This window comes from Gekko japonicus, unplaced genomic scaffold (assembly GCF_001447785.1).
Source record: "Gekko japonicus isolate JY-2015 unplaced genomic scaffold, Gekko_japonicus_V1.1 scaffold682, whole genome shotgun sequence".
Classification (NCBI taxonomy): domain Eukaryota; kingdom Metazoa; phylum Chordata; class Lepidosauria; order Squamata; family Gekkonidae; genus Gekko; species Gekko japonicus.
Genome location: NW_015167074.1, coordinates 110,162 through 132,696, shown reverse-complemented (window position 1 = coordinate 132,696; position 22,535 = coordinate 110,162). Strand labels below are relative to the sequence as shown.

The 22,535-nt window shown below is 41.5% G+C and overlaps 1 protein-coding gene across 1 annotated transcript in view; it reads right to left on the bottom strand.

Moving 5' to 3' along the window:
• Positions 1-22,535, bottom strand: part of CORIN (corin, serine peptidase) — a 162,755-nt gene that overhangs the window by 121,681 nt on the left and 18,539 nt on the right. The window contains exon 3 of the mRNA XM_015412760.1: positions 1,183-1,393. Within this exon, the coding sequence (XP_015268246.1) occupies positions 1,183-1,393 (211 nt within the window). The remainder of the gene's footprint in view (positions 1-1,182; positions 1,394-22,535) is intronic.

The following is a 22,535-nucleotide window of genomic DNA, read 5'->3' as shown; positions in this document are numbered from 1 at the left end:
CAGGGGTCATTTCCTGCAGGAGCGCACAGGAGCGGAGCTCCGGCAGTAAAGAGCCCAGGGGGCGGGCACATGCAACAAGCCCCACCCCCTGCTCCCAGCAGCTCTCAGTCAGAGCAAGAAGCAGCCAGGTAAGTTGCAGAGCCCCCCGGCCCCCCAGTCCTAAACAGTCCAGTGGCACCTTTAAGACCAAGTTTTGTTCAGGTGCAAGCTCTCCCTCCTCTGCGAGGACAGATCTGCATGTCCCCCCCCCCCCAAAAAAGCTAGCAATCCAAAACAGTCCAGTGGTGCCTTCTGACACACTTCTAGTGATGTCAGGGGGTGTGGCATATGCAAATAAGTTATGCTAATGAGTTATGCTAATGAGTTATGCTAATGAGCTCCTGCACCTCTTTGTCTAATATGCTAATTCTGGTCCTCATACATGTATTCTCAACAAGAAGACTATACATCCTCTGTATTTCAGTGTATTTCTTTTTCAGAATTTTGCCATATTTATTGCTTTGCTGTCCTTTCCACCTTAATTAAATCAAAACAACTGTTGACCTTATAACCTTGTTGTTGTTGTTCAGTCGCACAGTCGAGTCCGACTCTTCGCGACCCCATGGACCAGATCACGCCAGGCCTTCCTGTCTTCCGCCATCCTCTGTTGTTGGCTCAATCTCATGTTCGTTGCATCTATGACACTGTCTAACCATCTCATCCTTTGCCGTCCCCTTCTTTGACCTTCAGTCTTATAACCTTAGATTGTTACTTAGTTTTGTCTTTGCATGTCTTAAAACATCTTCATCATGTTACATGCTAATTTGCTGTTCAGCCTCTGTCTATAAGTTTGAACTCTACCTTACATTCCAATGTATTTGAAAAAGTGCGCATGCACACGAAAGCTCATACCTCGAATAAACCTTTGTTGGTCTTACAGCTGCCACTGGACTCTAAATTTGTTCTAGTTATTCATACCGTAACAGAGACATTAATTAGTTGTTCCTAAATTATTATACTACAGTTTGCTCTTGGCAGCTGGTTTAGCTTGGCAGAAATTTGTTTTGGGATAGCTTTGGACAGCAGAGTGTTTTCTGTGAAAAGGTCATAAGGCTTAGCTCCAAGGCTGTGTTACCATGATTAGATATGCAATAGTCTGCAACAATTGGTTCTAAGAACCAACCAATTTCAGTTCCCAAATACCTGTCATCACCATCACTGATGCACTCAGGAAGAGCAAGGCTACAGCCGAACAGCATGATGTGTTGATAGCAGCTGAGGCGGTAGAGATAACCGAAGAACTTGAGAAATTTTTCAATTTCAATGCTTTTGACAATGGGAAGCACTGGACTTAAAGTAGTGTGGTTATATGGCAGCATTTGGCACTGGCTGTAGGTGATATTTATGCAGGAACCTGTGAAATGAAAACACATTTAGAACATGAACCAACAATATTATCATACTAGAAGCCTATAGCCAAAGAATAAACTGTACAGTTCACTACATGAAAATTAGTTTCTTACTTCATTTCTTTTACTAGCTGCTTCTTGCCTTGTCTCAGTGGCGGTTGTTCTTTTCCTCAAGCTTTCATTTACATTTCCCTTGAATTCCTGTCTATTCTATACCATTTCTTCAGCCACTTTGCCTCTGGGCTTCCTGTCCCTTAGCTTCCCTACCTCCCAGGATCTTTTACTATCCATCATCGTATCCTACAAGTTGTGTCAGTTCCGAGGTCAGCAGGAGGTTTTAGTCCCAGCAAGACTGATTCTTTTCCTTTCCTCTCACATGCTGATAGTTTTGTTCCCTAACCACCTAGAATGTTCATGAACACTCTGTGTCAGGGGTCACCCAACTTTTAAAGCCTGCTGGCACTTTTGGAATCCTGACACAAGGTGGTGAACACAACAACAAAATGTTCACCACGGGAGGTAAAGCCAACCACAAAATTTCAGGGAGTGAGGTTATGAATAACTCTAAATCAGGGCTCTTTTTGTAGAAAAAGCCCAGCAGGAACTCATTAGCATAATAGGCCACACCCAACAGCAGGAACTCATTAGCATATTGGGCCACACCCACGACAGCACAGCTCATTAGCATACTAGGCCGCACCCCCATGTTACCAGAAGTGTGGTTATCCAGCCACACCCACCTTTTGCTTGTTATTCTGTTTACCTTGTTTGTTGTCAAAACCCAGGGTTTTTTTGTAGCGGGAACTCCTTTGCATGTTAAGCCACACATCCCTAATGTAGCCAATCCTAATGAGTTTCTGCTGTTGGGTGTGGCCTATTATGCTAATGTGTTCCTGCTGGGCGTGGCCAACTTGGGAGCCAGCCGGAACTCCGTTCCTGTGCGTTCCTGCCCAAAAATAGCTCTGATAATAATAACTCTTCAGCATTCTAGTCAGAAGCTCTGTTTAACAGGGTGCCTTTTAATCTGCGTAGCCAATCAGATCTCCAGTGGTGAATCAGAAACCTTGCTGGGGAAAAGGCTCCTTCTGGCTCCCCCCACTTTCTTAAAACATTTAGTAAGTGCCAAGAATGTCATTGGCAGGTGCCTGATACCAATGGGCACCAGGGGCTATCACTTCGCTTGTCAATACGTGTCAGAGGCTTCACTGCCACAAGTACAATGCAGCATAGGTGTCAATAATAAATGTAGCACTAGTGACAGGTTATCCTATAAGCATCGGACTAGGGAGTAAACTTGGATACATGTTACAGCTGAAGCAAAAAAAAATTTTTAGAATTTCAAAACTTGTAAATCTTGTTTCTGAAACTTGACTTCAGTGGTCGTTTCAGCAACACGTTACTCTTATTCTTTTTGTTTTAAAATTATTTTTAAAATATATGGGGCAACTTACTAAATTTGATACTTTTAAATTTTTCTGGGTTGTTTTTTTTTTAAGAACAGCAAAATTCAGCAACAGCCATAACTGTCAATGTTGAATTTAAAGACTAGTAATTATATTGTTTGTGGCAGCCCCATTGCTTGTTTGATGCTATGGACCTAATTTTATCATTCAGTTTACAAGCACACACGTATCAGGCAAGTTGTTTTGACGTATGGAAGAAGCAGAATTCTGGACATCCAGGTGTTCCTAAGGGGGCTGAATAATCAGGCTTCGGCCGGAAGGGCAGGATACAAATTGAATCAAATAAATAAATAAACCTTATTTAGGTGCATAGGAAGTACAGAGCTTTGGGCAGAAGAGCTGAGGAAACCTCAGTGGTCTGGCCTTCCTTTAATACCACACCTCTAGCTGTCAATACAAGGATGAAGAGCGGCGACAACAAGGAGTGACACCCCTTTCTGATGGAACGCCACTAAGTTTTACAATTGCAGCCACTAAGAATAGAAGATTAAATTAAAAGAAGACTAGAAGGAATTCACAGACATTAAAAAACAAACTTCACAGACTTCTTTTACAAAGTAAATAAAATAAATAAACAAGTATGTTGGTACAATATATTATGTCATGAAACGTCACTGAGTACATAAAATAAGGGAAGCCATGGTGAATCAGTGTAAGCATCTATCTAGCCCAGCATCCTGTTTTCAAAGGCAGCCAGCCAGATGCATTTGGAGAACCTTGACGTAAGAGATAAAGGCAATAGCCTTTCCCCATTTTCTGTCCGGCAACTGGTATTCAGAAGTACATTGTATATCAATGTGGAGATATCATTTAGCTGTCCCGGATAACAGCTATTAATAGACGTATGAATTCGTCTAATGCTGTTTTAAAGCTATCTGAAGCATCTGACATCACCAAAACCTATGGCAGTGGATTTATTTATTTTTATCCACTCTCTTTGGGAAAACAATAGCTCAAATTGGCTCACAACAATATAAATAAAATACGTAAATAACATTAAAAATAAGAAATAAAAGCACTGAACATAAAAATTAAACCAATTTTTTAAACTGCAGCAGGTAGTTTAAAGAATCATTTAGGTAAAGGTAAAGGTTCCCTTGCTCGAAAGCCAGTCGAATCCGACTCTAGGGTTGCGGTGCTCATCTCCGTTTCAAAGCCGAAGAGCCAGCGCTGTCCGAAGACGTTTCCGTGGTCATGTGGCCGGCATGACTAAACACCAAGGCGCACGGAACGCTGTTACCTTCCCACCGAAGTGGTCCCTATTTATCTACTTGCAATTTCTTGCTTTCGAACTGCTAGGTTGGCAGGAGCTGGAACTAGAGACAGGAGCTCACCCTGTCTTGCGGCGCCCGGGTCTTGAACTGCTGAACTACTGACCTTCCACAGCCTGCAGTTCAGCGTCTTAACCACTTGAGCCACCGCAGCTCAAAAAGAATCATTTAGACAGAGCAAAAAAAAATTTTGGGGACAAATTAGTTGCCTTAAGAAAATCCAGTTATAAATCAGCAGCAGTCAAGGGAGGGGAGGGAACAGGAAAACCAACAAAATGCCTGGAGAAATGACATGGTTTTTGCCCTAAGTCCTAAGTATAATATGTCCATGTCAAGCAAAGGCTGAAGGGAGGAAATTCCCACACTGAGGCACCACAGCTGAATAGGCCCTGATTGCCATGTTACCTTTGACAGAGAAGTACACAGACCAAGACCCGCCAGGCATGTTCATAACAGGGGCAGGTAGTCCTTTTCTTGTCCCAGACTACACAAGTTTTTAAATATAAGAACTAGAACTTTGAATTGTGCCAGAAGTGAACTGGTAGGATTACGTGCTTCTTTTAAAACTGGTACAATGTGTTCTTTATAACTTATGGCAGTCAGCAATCCCACTGCTGTGTTCTAAACTAACTGCGGCTTCATTACAGTGGGTAGGATCCCGTCATCTTTCCTGCTGGTGAAAAAAAGGAGGAAGGATACCCTTTGACCATGAAGGCAGCCAGAGGCCATTTTGGGGGGGGAACGCGGGGGATCGCAGTTCCCCCGGGTGAGGTACGGGGGCGTGGCACATGACGAAGCCCCGCCCCCTGCTTCCGGCGCCCTGCTTCCGGCCCTCATTCAGCCAGGAGGAGGCAGGAGAAGAGGGAGGGTAAGTTGCTTCCTCCCTGCCTCTCCCCACCCCTGCCTGCCTGGGGCCAGGGAGGGCCTTCGCGGGGCTTCCTTGCACTCCCACCGGCCTTGAAGGTCCACCGCCGGGCCCCTCATGGAGCTCGGCAGTGGAGCTGCAAGGCCGGCGGCGGCGGCCGGGACTGCTGGGGGCAGGGTGTGTGGCCTTATGACACACTTCCAGTGATGTCAGGGTGTGTGGCCTTATGACACACTTCCGGTGATGTCAGGGGGTGTGGCATATGCTAATGAGTTATGCTAATGAGTTCCCCTAGCTCTTTTTCTACAAAACGACCCCTGAAGGCAGCTATGCTGGGGATCATGAGCTCTACATGGAAAAAAGTCATATGGGATCGGGGCTGTAGCAAGGAGGAGAATTGGGCAAGATTAAGCAAAAAATCTGGCTGGATCCAACCTAGTGTTGAACGACAATACCACGTTGAGTACATTACAGTTTGGTGTAGTGGTTAAGTGAGTGGACTCTAATCTGGGAGAACCGGGTTTGATTCCCCACTCCTCCACTTGCACCTGCTGATGTGACCTTGGGTCAGTCACAAGCTCTGGCATAGCTGTTTCTGAAAGAGCAGTTTGTGTCAGAGTTCTCTCAGCCCCACCCACCTCACAGGGTGTCTGTTGTGGGGAGGGGAAGGGAAAGGAGTTTGTAAGCCGCTCTGAGACTCCAAGTGAAGGGCGGGGTATACATCCAATCTCCTCCTCCTCCTCCTCCTCTTCTCTTCTTCTTCTTCTGCTTCTTCTTCTTCCAGTAACTTGTGATCAAAGCATGGATAACTATGCCCAGATCTTCCTTTTTAAGGAAAAGCCCAGCTGGTACACTAACTAAAATTAATTAAAGGTGCTGAAAACTAAGCCTCCATCTATAGACATGGATAGGGGCGTGCAAAAAAAACCCCAAACCACGCGGTATTTTTCAGATATGGGTATACTGAACCCAAAAAATTGGTATTTTCTAATATTCCCGAATCCAAATACTGGTATGGTTTTCGGATTTGGGAAATATTTGGGAAACCTGAATTTTTTTGGCTCCATGGGGAATGGTCCCCTTAGGGTATAATGGAGAACTGACCTGCAATAGGAGCTAGACCAGGATTGGCCGGGGCAGCAGGAGCTGAGAACTCCACGCCGCCTTGACTGGGGCTGGCTCCTCTTGCAGCTCAGTTTAAACTGAGCTGATCCCCAGCTGAATATAATAATAGATATTAATAGAAAGGAGAAATACAGTTGCATGCCATCATCTTACTGCTGACACTTCACTCCAAATCTCAGGTTTATCTAGATGGAGCTTTAGTGTATTGTTCCTCACACAGGCAATTACAATTCCAGACATTCACTCAGGAAGTCCATCATCTCACATGACCCAGCTAAAAAGGATAAAAAGGAACATATCATCAGCACACAGATGTCCATCACTTCAAATTTCCAAATGCCTTCTTGGAGTGGTTTTATGTAAATAGAAAATAGCATGGGGGCAGGATGGAACCTAGCAGGACCTCATAGCATAAGTGCCAAAGGGCTCAGCAGCTGCCCACTAGGACTACTGCCTATAACTTGTTGGCCAGATAGAAACAGAAATACTGGAGCACAGTGCCCTGATACAAATGTTTACTTCGATCTGGTTCTCCTCCCTGGACTACTTATCCACTAAACCTGAGTATTCTTTGATTTTGGATACTATAAATCTGCTGTATTGATGCATTTCATGGGATTTCATGTTAATGAAGTTCTTTGTCAAACTGTTTTTTGTTAATATCGCATCTACATTGTTTGTTATATAAGTTTTATCACATGTACCAGTTAAGCTAGCTTTCTGATGTTAATACGTACTTGCTTGCATTAAATAAAGACTAAAAGTATTTTTTAAAAAGTGGTGTCCAGAAGACAACAATGGTTGATAATACTGGAAGCCACCAAAAGCTCCAGGAAAACCAACAGGGTCATTCCCCATATGTCTTTCTTTCCACAAAGATTGTGATTCAGGGCAACAAATCCACAAAGATTGTGATTCAGTTTTGTTTTCAAAACTAGGCCAGAAACCATGTTGAAATAAGTTTAAAACTGTAACAAACAAATCCACAAAGATTGTGATTCAGTTTAAAACTGTAACAAACTAAAACTGTAACTCTGAAACTGAAACAAAAACAAAAATCACGTAACGTAAACAAATTGCTCCACAGAAATCAGAGAGCCTTATTGATGGCAGAATATAGAAGAAAATTATAGTTTGTGGCAGAAAGTGCAAATATCTCCATCAGATTGTACCATTGCAATGAAATGTGGTAATCATCTAACCAGCTCCAATCTATCTGCATTCCTCAGATTGTTTTTTGAAACACGGAGACATCTTTGCTGATGTCCCAGTAGAAAACAATCTAATCAACACTATGACACAGCTCAGAGGATTTTTCTTCCAGAAATATACATGCATCTGTCTAAAAGTTTAAGTGCTGATATTTATTGAAGAACTACCACTTTTAAGGTAGAGTCTCAATAGCATTGGATTGTCCCCATCAGATTGAGAGTTTTCCAAATTAATGCCAGCTACGCACATGAATGTATGGTTCTAGTGTAGAAACCCTTTGTGTAATAAAACAGTCTGTACGATAAGATGCTACCACAAATTATCAGCACATGGAGTGCAGCCACACCAAAGCTTTTCCAGCAGTTTACATATGATACCCATAAAGAAAGCTTACAACTCTTTCTCTTCTCTCTGACTCAAGAAGCTGATACTTCTGCATCAAGTTGTCAACAAAATTTTATTCCTTAAGTCTTTGTAATTTCCTAACATCTTTTGAATTTTTAAGGCTTTCACATATGACAGATGTTTCATTCCAAGTGACAGATTCCTTGGCTGTTTCCCAACCTTGATCTTCTTACAGTTCAATTTCCTTTTACCAAATTCTAAATTAAAGTCTTTCTTGAATATTATTCAATATTTGGCACTAGGTCACACGTGCATGTTTATTACCTGGTGGCTCACAGTGAGCTCCCTCCATTGCAAAGTTTTGTGTTTGAACTGAATTTATTTGAAACCTCTGTTTGCATTGTTTGGGTGAGTCATCATTTCATATTGCTCTGCCAATGGTATTTGATCTATGATTACTGTTTTGCACATGCAAGTTATTACTATATTGCAATCAATAAGTAATGAACATGCATCTATGAACTTTATAGGCCAAACAAGACATTATGTGACAGATGCTTATAAATTTTATGGGTTTTTAAAAATGAAAAGCTACTGTGGAGGCTTCAAATACAAAGGTGGCAGAAACAGAAGTCTAAATGCAGAATTCCAGCGACTGGCTCATAGAGACAAAGAGACCTATTATAACAACCAGTGTAAAGAAATAGGGGTGGGAAGGAAGAACAAGAGATCTGTTCCACAAGATCCAAGAAATCAAAGGGAAATTTCAAGGTCAGTTAGGCATGCTGAAAGATAAACATGGAAATACATTAACTGAGAAAGAAAAAATAAATATGGTAACAATACACTGAAGAACTATACAGAAGAGATAAAAGGATGACAAATTCCTTCCATTAAGTAACTTTTGAAGAACCTACAGTTTTAGAAAGTGAAGTGAAAGCTGCACTGAGAGCAACAGGGAGAAATAAATCACTAGTAGATGGGATATCATTAAAGCTATTCCAAGCCACAGAAAAGGAGTCCATTAAAATCTTAACAAGAATATGCCAACAAATATGGAAAATAAAACAGTGGCCCACAGACTCAATGTACATTCCAATTCCAAAAAAGGAGACATCAAAGACTGCAGCAACTATCAGACCATCGTATTAATTTCTAATGTGACTAAAGTGATGCTCAAAATTTTATGACAACTGTTACCATATATGGAACAAGAAATGCTGGAATTTGAGATAAGCAGACGATGCCACATTACTGGCAGAAAATAGTGAAGACTTGAAATGACTACTGATTAAAGTTAAAACAGAAAGTGCCAAAGCAAGATTACACCTGAACATTAAGAAGACAAAAGTAATGTCTGCTGAGGAGTTACACAGCTTTAAGGACGATGATGAAGAAATTGAAATGGTTAAGGATTTCCTATTTCTTGGCTCCATCATCAACCAAAAGGGGACTGAAAACAAGAAATCAGAAGGAGATCGACAGTGCAATCCTAATGAGGTCTACTCAGAATTCTACTAAAGTCTGCTCAATGGGACTTACTCCCAGGAAAGTGTTCTTAGGATAGCATTGTGAGACTGGGAAGGGTAGGCATGAAGGAGCTAGAAGAGATTCTTAAGTGTAAAGATATGTCACTGGCAACCATAATGAAGATAATTCATGCCATGGTAGTCCCCATTACTATGTATGGGTGTGAAAGTTGGACAATGAAGAAAGCTGTCAGGAAAAAAATTGACTAATTTAAAATGTGGTGTTGAAGAAGAGTTTTACAGATACTGTGGACAGCCAAAAAGACGAATAAGTGGGTTCTAGATCAAATTAAGCCTGAATTATCCCTAGAAGCTAAAATGACTGAACTGAGGCTATTGTACTTTGATCACATTATGAGAATACAAGAGTCACTGGGAAAGATAACAATGCTAGGAAAATATGAAGGCAGCAGGAAAAGAGGAAGATCCAACACGGCTCTTAGTTTGCAAAATCTGTGCAAGGCTCTTAACGATAGAATATTTTGGAGGCATTAATTCATAGGGTCACCATAAGTTGGAAGCAGCTTGATGGCACTTAATGCACACACACTTTATTGCTGGGATTTTATTGCGTGTAATGTTGATTTTAATTGCTTTGCAAGCTACACTAAATGGCAGGAGATGTACAATATAAACATATTTTTAACAAATAAAGACAAGGGCCAAGGTCACATTTTAAATCTATGTCTCACTAAATAAATCCCTGATGTTAGGTTACCATGATCCTTTAAAATCTCATTGTGCTGCCTAGTATTTTCAGCAATGATTTTATTGTAGAATTTCTCAGCAGTTGTCAAGGAAGCACAATGGGATGGATCCAATGAGTTTTCCACTGATGAAAAATGAAGGACTGGGTTACCCTTTGACAAAAATGGTATGTTTAAATCATGGGAGTTGCATGGACGAAAGTCATAAGAAATGGGGGCTGTAATAAGGATGGGAACTGGGAATGACTGAGTGAAAGAGCGGGCCGTATTCAACACAAAACTTATTTATCATTTCACATCAGAATATTTTATTGTAAGACATAAAACAGTGAGCAAGAAGTTCTAGTCATTGCTTGTTTATATGTAAAATTAACTTTGCACCACGCAATGGCATTGAATGAATTTGTTTATTAAGCATTTACTTTAGTTATTCCAATATTTTTTCAGATCAATGGCACAGCCATGGGCACCTGCATGGCACCACAATATACCAACATTTGCATGGATAAGCTGGAACAGCAGTTCCTCAGCTTCCACCTGTTAACATCCTCTTGTAAAGGTAAAGGTAAAGGTAAAGGTTCCCTTGCTCGAAAGCCAGTCGAATCCGACTCTAGGGTTGCGGTGCTCATCTCGGTTTCAAAGCCGAAGAGCCAGCGCTGTCCGAAGACAGGAACGCACAGGAACGGAGTTCCGGCTGGCTCCTGAGTTGGCCACGCCCAGCAGGAACTCATTAGCATAATAGGCCACACCCAACAGCAGAAACTCATTAGGATTGGCTACATTAGGGGTGTGTGGCCTAACATGCAAAGGAGTTCCTGCTACAAAAAAGCCCTGGGTTTTGACAACAAACAAGGTAAACAGAATAACAAGCAAAAGGTGGGTGTGGCTGGATAACCACACTTCTGGTAACATGGAGGTGCGGCCTAATGTGCTAATGAGCTGTGCTGTCGGGGGTGTGGCATAATATGCTAATGAGTTTCTGCTGTTGGGCATGGCCTATTATGCTAATGAGTTCCTGCTGGGCTTTTTCTACAAAAAGAGCCCTGCTGCCTAGTATTTTCAGCAATGATTGTATTATCTCTCAGCAGTTGTCAAGGAAGCACAATGGGTTGGATCCAATGAGTTTTCCACTGATGAAAAATGAAGGACTGGGTTACCCTTTGACAAAAATGGTATGTTTAAATCATGGGAGTTGCATGGACGAAAGTCATAAGAAATGGGGGCTGTAATAAGGATGGGAACTGGGAATGACTGAGTGAAAGAGCGGGCTGTATTCAACACAAAACTCATTTCACATCAGAATATTTTGTTGTAAGACATAAAACAGTGTGCAAGAAGTTCTAGTCATTGCTTGTTTATATGTAAAATTAACTTTGCACCATGCAATGGCATTGAATGAATTTGTTTATTAAGCATTTACTTTAGTGATTCCAATATTTGTTCAGATCAATGGCACAGCCATGGGCACCTGCAGAGCACCACAATATACCAACATTTGCATGGCTAACCTGGAACAGCAGTTCCTCAGCTTCCACCTGTTAACATCCTCTTGTACCTGAGATTTATTGATGAGATTTTTATCAAGCGGACACACTGGAGAACTTTTACCAGGCCTTCGGTAGGGATGCCAAATCACCACTTGGAGTTTAAAGGGTCCCTTGCTCTGAGCAAGATGCGTGTGGGGGGGGGCCCTGAAGAATCAAGTGTGCAGGGACCCAGTTTGGATTGGGACTATGGTGTGAGGGAAAGGGTGGGGTCCTTAAGCCATTTTCTTGATCTGAGGCAGCACTATGGAGCCAGTCCCAATATGACTCAGGCCCATACATGCCTGATTTTTCATGGGGGGAACCCTCTGGTAACTCTATTCATATTACTTGAATCAATGCAGATAATGTTTGAACTGGGAATGACTGAGTGAAAGAGCGGGCTGTATTCAACACAAAACTCATTTCACATCAGAATATTTTGTTGTAAGACATAAAACAGTGTGCAAGAAGTTCTAGTCATTGCTTGTTTATATGTAAAATTAACTTTGCACCATGCAATGGCATTGAATGAATTTGTTTATTAAGCATTTACTTTAGTGATTCCAATATTTGTTCAGATCAATGGCACAGCCATGGGCACCTGCATGACTCCACAGTATGCCAACATTTTCATGGCGGATCTAGAGCAACCTTTTCTGAACTCCTACCCATTGGCACCACTTCTTTACTTGAGATTCACTGATGACATTTTCATTGTCTGGACCCATGGCAAAGAAGCCCTCAAGAGATTTCACCAGGCTTTCCACAACTTCCACCCCACCATCAAACTAACTATGAATTATTCTACACGAGAAATAAACTTCCTGGACACCACAGTACAGATACACGAGGGACACGTAAGTACCACATTATATGGGAAACCGACAGATTGGTAAACATATCTACATGCCTCCAGCTATCTGAGGCAGCACTATGGAGCCAGTCCCAATATGACTCAGGCCCATACATGCCTGATTTTTCATGGGGGGAACCCTCTGGTAACTCTATTCATATTACTTGAATCAATGCAGATAATGTTTGTTGATGTTGATTAATAACTATGATATGCAGAGTCTCAGGAATGAATGGAATATGGAGTTAGATCACCCTATTTTGTCAGAGCAGTGGGATATGGCTTTAGAGTTTATTTTGTATTAGAATGTTCATTGATTTCTGAGGATGCAGATATCAGGAGGGCCAGCGAACCTTTGCGAGGCTTCTCTGAAGGACCGGGGATCTTCCCCCACCACCCCTGCCGGGGCTGCCCTACAGCCAGAGGGGGAGGGGAGGGCGAAGCGTTAGCTGGGCTTCCTGTCAGGGAGCCGACAGAGAGAAGGAAGGGTGGGGGAAATTCACTGTGGGATCAGGCACCTTTAGTCGCAGTACCGTGGCTCCGTTCCTTTAAGACATGGGTGGCGAGATGAGGGAGGCGGCAAGGAGTAATAAAAGATAAACAGGGAGAAGCCGGGGAGGATTTGCTGACACCTGGGGAGAAGACGTAATGAGGGAGACCCAGGCCTGAGCCTCATCCACTCAGACACGTCTACCAGGGAAGGCCGTCAACAGGGGAAGGTGCCATAACCTCCCTCGGCGAAGTCTGAGGTGACTCCTGTTGTCTGGTCTCCAGCCCCATCCTGGACTCGTCCCGCTGCCCAACTGACCCCCCGGCCTTTGCAGAACCTGACAGTACTTTTAAACTATCTGCCCATCTTTTGAAGGCTAATCAATGGTCAACGTAAATGGACCCTCTAAAAGACTTGTGCTACAACACTGGAAGGATAAATGCTCACCTCTTGTAAATCAATGGACTGAGTACCTTACAAGTTCATCAATAAGTTGGATGCATGGAATATAATGATAATTACATATGGACTAATATTTAGATATTTGGAAACCTTTTATAGAAACTTATATGTAGCTCTGCCACCACTGTTATATTTTTGTTTGTACTTTATATAAACATTTTTTTCCTTTTGTTTAATTTAGTTGCTGGATTTTGAGTTTTTCCGTTCTTGTTCTTTTTTTCTGTCTGCTTTTTAAAAGATTTTTTTAATTAAAAAAATAAATTACTTGTGCTTGATACCTGAGGACTGAGGAGGCCTCAAGTAATCCCAGGTCAGCCACAGAACACACTGAGCAAGTTTGCACCAGTCAGACTCTCTCAAATTAATGTACTTAATAGGAAGAACTTGTAATGAAGAACCATGTATTCCATCCTAAACACGTTGAATTAAGGTTGGGATTAAAATGTGAAATAGATGTATGTGCACAAATTTTACTCTCATTTCCCCTCCTCCCAGTACTGAATTATTAACAAATTAAAATATGTGCTGGGTTATGCATTTATATACTACCTGGAATAATTAGTCCTGTGCTGACATTATGTCTGTTAACCAGACTGGAAAGTGAAGAATCATTTTTTTCCATTAGAATGTTTATAGGTCAGTCATCTGCTAAAACAAGAAATCATGTTGCCAGCATAGATAATTTTATTGCCAGAAGTCCTTTAAAAATAATTGGTTGGAAAATTGGGTTCAGAATTATAACATCTGTTGTCATTTTAGGGTGCTGCCATGCTGTGGATTTAATTAATTACAGTATTTTATATGGTTTTAGGGCACTATAGTACTTAGAAACTAATGGGTACAAAAATAGGCCAATTGTTTAGTTGTTGGTTTACTCCTGATAGTATGCATTTTTTCCCATTCTCAAGTTGAACTATATTTGTGTCATGTTTGGAACTGGAAATATGGCCTGAGGTTATCAGTGCCACAGTTTCTTCTGCTTTTCATTGTCCAACAATGATTATGGTGACCAAAGAAGCAAGTTGGCAACTGTAACTAACTTAAACCCCATTGTTTTCAATGGGACACTGACAACTATCACTCTATCTTGCACTTCCAGCAGACCCCAGGGAGGATGTGGAAACCATGAACAGGTATCTGGAGGCAGTTTTGGGATGGATGTGAGCTAACAAACTGAAACTTAATCTCAATTAAACAGAGGTGCTACTGGTGGGGGGAAGTCTGACCCAGGAACTGGCATATCTCCTGTTCTGGATGGGGCTGTGTTCGCCTAAAGAAGCAACTTTGTAGAATGGGCTTGCTGCTGGACCCAGGCCTTCTGTTGGATAAACAGATGGCAGTAGTGTCTATGGGTGCCTTTCACCAACTTCGGCTAGTGAGCTAGTTGTGACCATTTATAGGCAGGAAAGATCTTGCCACTGTGGTGCATGGCCTGGCAACATTTACATTAGATTACTGCAGTGCACTGTACGTGGGGCTTTCCTTGAAGACGGTCCAGAAGCTAACTTTGGTATATAAAGCTGCAGCCAGAATGCTGACCAGAATGAGTCATATAAACCATACCACTCCAATCGTATTCCATCTAAATTGGTTCCTAATTTGCTTTGGGGCACAATTCAGGGCGCTATTATTGACCTTGAAAGGTCTATACAGCTTGGGGCCAGCATACAAAGGACCACCTATTCCCATATGAATTTGCCCAACTACTCCATTCATCTTCAGAGGCCCTGAGGCTAGACAGGTGGCAACTTGAGAAACGGCTCTCTTGGTCATGGTGCCGAAACTTTGGAACACCCTTCCCATGGAGATAACATCTGTCTTCCACCAGTTCTGCCTGACATTATTATTAGCCCTCCTCCCACTTTGTATATTATACGTGTTCATATGTTTATATGTGTTTATATGTTTACTTGTTTTAAATATTTTATATATGTTTGTATTTTAAACGCTTTGTGATTTTTGAAATGTTTTAATGTTTGTTATTTTGGAACCCTGAATGGATGGAAAGGTAGCATGACAATGTTTTAAATAAACTAACTTCGGGTGGATCAGTGCCATGCTTTTAAGAGTACTTTATTGGTTAGGGATCAGTGGCCACAAACATAGGCTGGCATTTCAGCTTTTGGTACACTCTTAACAGACAGCTGGAAACTGGTGCACATGTATACAGGTAAATGTTAGAACGTTGTTGATGTTGTTGTTGTTCAGTCACGCAAAGAGTTAGGACAATAGTAAAGTTCAATAGGTAGTTTTTCTGAGATCAGAAAGTAGAATTCTTTTTTAATATACGATGATGATGATGATAAAATTACTGTTCCATCAACCTATTGATTCTGAACAAATATATGACTTAATGTTGCCATAACTGATGCTTTTCTCACCTATTGCATCCCATTATACCAATTTTTCATTGTGTTGCATTTGTGTTGCATTTGCCTAAGAAGTAGTTCCATAAATGTAAACATGGTAAAACAACAGTATTAGTGCACGTATTCATCTCTCACTTTGTGTGAATTCACCTTGGAATAACTACTGAATATATTTCCACTAGAGCACTTATTTTGGAATGAAACACAAAGCCTGAAGCAGCAAAATGTTCTTGGGTGAAAGGCAATGTCAGAGAAAGTGAAATCTTTGACAGTTCCACAGAGTGTGATTGTCAGGTAAATCAAAACTAAAAAAACAGTATTCACCAGAACACTCAAAAGAACACACTGGATAATTTTACACCCCTTGGCACTAACACTTCTTTGATCCCATTTACAGCAAAGGGAAATAATAAATAGTGGTACCCCTTCCCCCGAAAAAATTACAGATTCTTGAAATCTATTATTTCTTTTACTACTAGGCCATGGCAGGATAACATAGTAATTATTCCTATAGAACAAAAATGCTACAGCCTTTTCCAGCAGAGGTTTATTGCCACAACTTCATTATTACAGAACGTTCCTCTGGATGCCCTTAATTCAGCAGCCTGTTTCTACTGATGTCTGAGCAGTTGTTAATTTTGATTTGCAAGCAAACTATTTCATTGTTTCCTATACCATTTTAGCCTCTACAGATAATTCTACAGATAGCATATTCCAATATGTCCAGAAGAGCCTTCCCAAGGTCACTAATTTGTTGTTCTTTGTGCACAAATCACTGAGTATCTTCCCTCACTACTGATAATTTCTTCTTCCATTCTAGATTCTTGGGTTCCTGAGGGAACTAGAACATTGTAGGTAGACTGTTTTTGGTGTTCCCTAAGTAAAGACTTTTCATTTTAACCTTTTTTTAGTCTATAAACTTACAAAGCTAATCTTCAAAAAGTTCTTGTATACAGAAATATTTCCTGGGATTCCTGGGAAAAGATGGTGATCAGTACTCATTTTTATTGAAGTCTCTTATTGCTCCAGGCATTGTGCTGTATAGAGTATCCCATATAAAAATGGAAGACAGTAGTTTAAAGAATATTTTTGTGCTGCTGTCAATTTTGGTTTTCAGTGTTTATGAATCAGCAACTTGCAAAAACATGCTGTTGAGACTGTGGCAATGGAAACCACTTCTGAGTTCTGCAATTCTGAATGGAAGTTAAGGGCTAATGGCTAACTGCTATCCACTGTAACACAATAGAGGGAAGCTGCAATTGTCTGTAAAGTTATATGAAAAATTAAAACCATCTACATAAAAGTATAGCATGCCATCCCATCTATACACGCTAGAGCCAGCAAAAGTTATAAAAAACCAACATGGAGGCCTTGCAACTTACCACTACCAAAATTAATTGACAGCTATGCCTTTCTGTAAGAAAGCACCTTTTCACTACACTTTGTCTATGATGCTCATATGGGACCATGTCTGCATGATGATAGGGGAATTCAGGATACCTTGATGAACACTCAGGGAAGCCCTGATCTCAGATAACACATTATTTAATGGGAACAAAGCAATAAACTCAGATTTCAGGCTGAGGGGAGATGAGTTTCTTTTATGGAGATAAATAGGCAGGATAGAGACAACCATTTGCTCACCTGCCAGAAAGAGGCCCCATAGATAGCTATTTGGATACCCTGAGTTGTGCCATAATAGTTTTGTGACATGGGCCTTGACTTGATTGGAGAAAAGGTCCAAGGCAGCACACATGGGAACTCAAACCAACTGGGACCCAAAGGGTTAAAAGGTCTGGACAAACTGAGAGGCACAAGAGTCAAGAAATGGGGAACAAGGGGAAAATGGCGAGAACTCTGTATTCACCAACCTCTATTTTCAAAGTTCCAGTGGGCTTGTGTCCATTTCATGGAAGGGAATACCAAGGTAACACCAGTAACTATACAATTTGTCTCATTTTTTTCTTTGTTCTGTAACACCCTCTGGTGTTTTGATTCAATGTTTTCCAGTGCTCTTCTGCTCGATTTGAAATTTGTATTTTAGTAAATACGTCTTTCCTGTTAAAGAGCTCAGACTGTGGTCAAAGGGTCTCACCAGGGTGCCTGGTTGTTTGTCCATGCATAAGGCCAGAAACTCCTGAGCTAAAGAATGTCTGGGGAGGAGAGGGTGTGAAGCACATCAGACACAGAGAGAGAACCTCTATCTGCACTTCATACTTTGATAAGTGAAAGGAAGGGCAGAGCTTGAGTGGTGGTGGCTTATTTTTTTTTAAGTATTTATTTATAAATGCTGGCTGACCGATTCATTCATTTTTAGTTATAACATTGGCTGTCAAGCAGCATGTAGTGACAAAAAGTCTTCTGGAAGAGAGATAGTAGGACTGCACTGGACTCTGTGAGAATGTGCATGCATGAAACAGCACCAATTGCACTGCACTGTAATATCTGACTACGTGAAAAGTAACTTGACAAACAAGCTCAAACTGTTCGCAAACAGTGACCTGATGGTTAGACAGTTGGCGGCCTGTTGTCAAACAGCAAGAGTTTGAGAAATGGTACCATCCTAAGCCGAGTTACACCCTTCTAAGACCACTGACATCAATGAGCTCTGTAGGATGCAACTCTGCTGGATGGCATTGTAAAGCAGTGAGCTAGCTAGTTCCATTGACTTCAAAGGATTTAGATTAGATTAACTAGTTGGATTGGAGCTATTAATTACAGTATAATCAACAAACTCTCAATAACAGAAGGCACTTGAACAAATGGGCAATTTTATGGAATGAATAAGCCAATCGTTTCAACATGTCTTGTTTTATATACCTTGCTAGGTAATGGCATACATTTGCTTTTGATTTTCCTAAAATAAAGAAGACATAGTCACTGGCTTGGATCTGCAATAACTCACATTTGGTTGTATAAACATGTATCATGTTCACATCTACCAGGCAGCCACGTAACTAAGAATAATTCAACATTAAAGGAGGCCCTTGTCTCAGAATAATCCAAATGAGGAAATGTATGATAAAATTACCTGAACTGATGTGGTACCCATGTATTTGGGAAATATGCCAGTCATAACACTAACTGTATATTTTTTAATTTCTTGAGTCATAATCAATTAAGGATTCTTGTCCATATAAACTTACTTTTTTTCAAATCCGTTCCTTGCACAGCAGGGCTGGTAGGTTTTAACACAGGCACAGTAGGCATCTTGTCTACAACCTTGATGGGTGTGTCAGTGGACGACAGAGTTCCTTCTTCTGTATTGAATGATGACCATGCTTTGCCTCCAGGAGCTTTGGTCCAAATTGTTTCATCTGTAGAACTAGTTTTCAGTGTTGGAGTGTGTGAGACAACATGTGCAGCTTCATTATGTACACTGAAGTTTTGATCAACATGAAAAAATGGTTTTGTGGTCCAAGATGGTGGCTGTATTTTGTTATCTCTTGAAGGAATTACAGTTGAACCAGTTTTAGACATGTTTGGAAAAGGAATTGCAGAAATTTCATTGTCACCATCAGTTCCAAATAAGTAGCTTTCATTTGAATAAAAGCATTTTTTCCCCAACACACCTGCGTGAAAGGAAAATTATAAAAACACAATCAGACCATATGCCAACATTCATTAAGATGGACAAATATTGCAGAGTACCTTTGTAAGAGACTAGAATGCTAATCATGACAGCTGATTAGGAATTAAAGGATTCCCCCCAAAAAATCTTACTTATCTGAAGAATTGAGAGTATCAGAATGCAATCTACTAATTCACCAAAAAATATCCTGTAACAATACTTCCAACATTCCATAAAAAAAATTACTCTCTTCTCCATAACTGCTAATAGAAGAAACACGTCTCATAGAAATATAGGATCTCTTTAAGATTTCATATTATTATAATTTCAACATGGGAGACATGGCAGACTTACTCATCCTATCCTTAATTATCTTTCCTTGCTAAAACATCTATTATCAATCAGCATCGGATATCAATCAGATATTATTTAATAAAACCTCTCTATATTTACTTTAAATATTTATTTTAATGTATGTCAGCAAGTCATATTAATAACTGTTCCCTCCATCCTGCTATCTTGAAGGGGATAATTGTATGTGTGTATGTAAAGTGCTGTTAAGTGGCAACCATCTTATGTTGACCAAGCAATGGGTTTTCAAGGCAAGTGAGAAGCAGAGGTAGTTTGGTATTGCCTTCCTCTGCAGAGTCTTCCTTGTCAGCTTCCAAGATCAGGCTATACTCTGCCACCTTACCTCCTGAAGGGGTGAGTTACACTAAAGTAATTATATTGATGAGCTAAACTATTTGTCTCTTAACACCTGCTGGATACATTCATTGTACTTGGATATATAGTTCTATTTTCATCTAAGAGACTCCACAACAAACAAGGCTCCTTTTAGGGAAAGCATGGAAGGAAAAATCTACCTGTATGTACACACAAGAGAGCCATTTACACTGGATCTTCTGTAGTGAAAACGAAAGGAAAGTTCTAACCATGCTTGCATATCCCTTCTTTAAAAAGGTAAAGGTTCCCTTGCTCGAAAGCCAGTCGAATCCAACTCTAGGGTTGCGATGCTCATCTCCATTTCAAAGCCGAAGAGTCAGCGCTGTCCAAAGACGTTTCCATGGTCATGTGGCTGGCATGACTAAACACCAAGGCGCACGGAACACTGTTACCTTCCCACCAAAGCGGTACCTATTTATCTACTTGCAATTTCTTGCTTTCGAACTGCTAGGTTGGCAGGAGCTGGAACTAGAGATGGGAGCTCACTCCATCATGCGGCACCCGGATCTCGAACTGCTGAACTACTAACCTTCCACAGCCTGCAGTTCAGCGTCTTAACCACTTGAGCCACCGCAGCTCCCTTCTTTAGATCCATACAAATAAACATTTCATGTTATTTATGTTAACATTATAGCATTTTTAATGCAAAAGAGAAACAAGAGTAGAGGTAATTTAATGCCCGTACCTGTGGGAGGATGAGGAATATAGGTTAGGTAGTGGACAGTCAACCATTGGACACTTTGTATACTGTACCAATGGGTGAGAGACATAATCATCATTATTTAAGGTATCTTGACCACTTGTATCCAGGCCTTTTCTCTGGTTGCCTTCACTTCCACACCAGGTTTTGGCAGTAAAGATTAGCTGGTCACCCATAGGGGACAAGCAGAAATTGGGGGAGGGAATATCTCTGAGGCTGGCCAGGATGAGACCTATTGTTCAGCTCTGTCTGAAATGGATTTAGTTAAATAGGCCTAGTCCTATGACTGGTGAGCCCTTAAATATATGTTGGCAGGACCAGGGCTGCATTATGACTTCCATGGGCCCTAGGCACTTCTGACTTCGTGGGCCCCTCCCACCATAATAATATCAACATCAAAAATTATTTTTGATTTAACTTTAAATACTTCAACATTTTATTTTTTTCTGTTTTAGGCAAAATTTAATAAATTTTGTGGAACCTCATATTTCTTTTTTTTCCCTGATGAGAAAGAAAAAAGTAAACATTTGTGTGGGCCCCTTAAAAGTATTGTGGGGCCTAGGCACTGTGCCTATTGTGCCTAATGGACAAGTTGGCTCTGTGCAGAACTTGTGTGGGTTAGAGTAAAATAGGCAGGGAAACTAGTGAGCATCCTGAGGTATCTAAATGATGAAGGGAGTTCACCAAAGCCAGCAACGTATTGGCTGTTACAGCAGGAGGATTCGGATGGGAGCTCCTTTGGTTAGGGTTGCCAACCTGAGCCTGGCAACCAGCAGGAGGGCTGGGGGTGGGAACATGGTGGGGAGCAGTATCGCGAGCATGATGATGTCACTTCTGGGGGAAACCAAAGAGTTTCAGGTGATTCCTAGAGCTACCACCATTGCTTTCTGGTTTCCCCTGGAAGTGACATCATCACGCTTGCAGCACAGGTAAGGGGGGGTTGTTTCCCCCACTGCTATTTGGAGTGGTGGCAGACAATGAGAGCTCAGAATGGGGGATCCACTGCCCCCAATAGGGTTCCCAGACTCCCGGTCCTGGTGGGGAATCCCCTGATTTTGGGGGCTTCTGCCCACCGCTGGTCAGCTGCCTGGTGGGGGAAGCCCCGCCCCTGAACAGGGATGTCGCATAGCAACTTCCCCGATGCGATGATGTCATGCAGAAGTTACATTACCACACCAACAACATAAAACAGCAACGTTCTTTTTGGGCAAAGCTCTATGGTTTGAGCCCAATTTTTACCATAGAGTCTGCGCAAAAAGCAGAGCACCGCCCCCGACGTTGCCAACACAATGACATCATTTCTGTGCAGCATCATTTTGTTGGGGACATTGCCACCCACTCCCAGACTGCCCCCCAAATCCCCCCGCCAGCATGATGATTGCACCAGGCAACCCTAGCCCCCATCAGGGGCTTGGCAGGCCTGCCTTTGGTGTTGGACAGCATTAGCTGAACTTTAGCTGCTGTACAACATGGAGGGAGTTTCAATACTCCTTGGCAATGTTCCCTCTAAGCTGGGTTAGTGTGAGCTAGCTCACAGTTTTTTAGCCTCCAACTCACAGATTTTTGTCTTAGCTCAGGAAGGATAGCTCCCGAGCAAACTAATTTATGCAGTAGCCAAATCACTTGCTCACAACTTCAATGCCAGTAGCTCACAAAGTAGAATTTTTGCTCACAAGACTCCACAGCTTAGAGGTAACATTGCTCCTTGGTCCTCGATTTTGTACAGGAATAAAAGGTGAAGCACAGCAATGTTAGTTGCACCAGTTCTGAAGACAGGGTGCAGCTGCCCATAAGCAAGCAAACTTTTGGGGGTGCCAGTTTGCTTCCACGTGGAGGGGGTGAAAAACTGCATCCTGCAATGGAAGCAGAAGCAGCAGCAAGCAGGTTAGAGCAACTGGGTTAGCAAGGGACAGCATTCACACACCACTTCCTG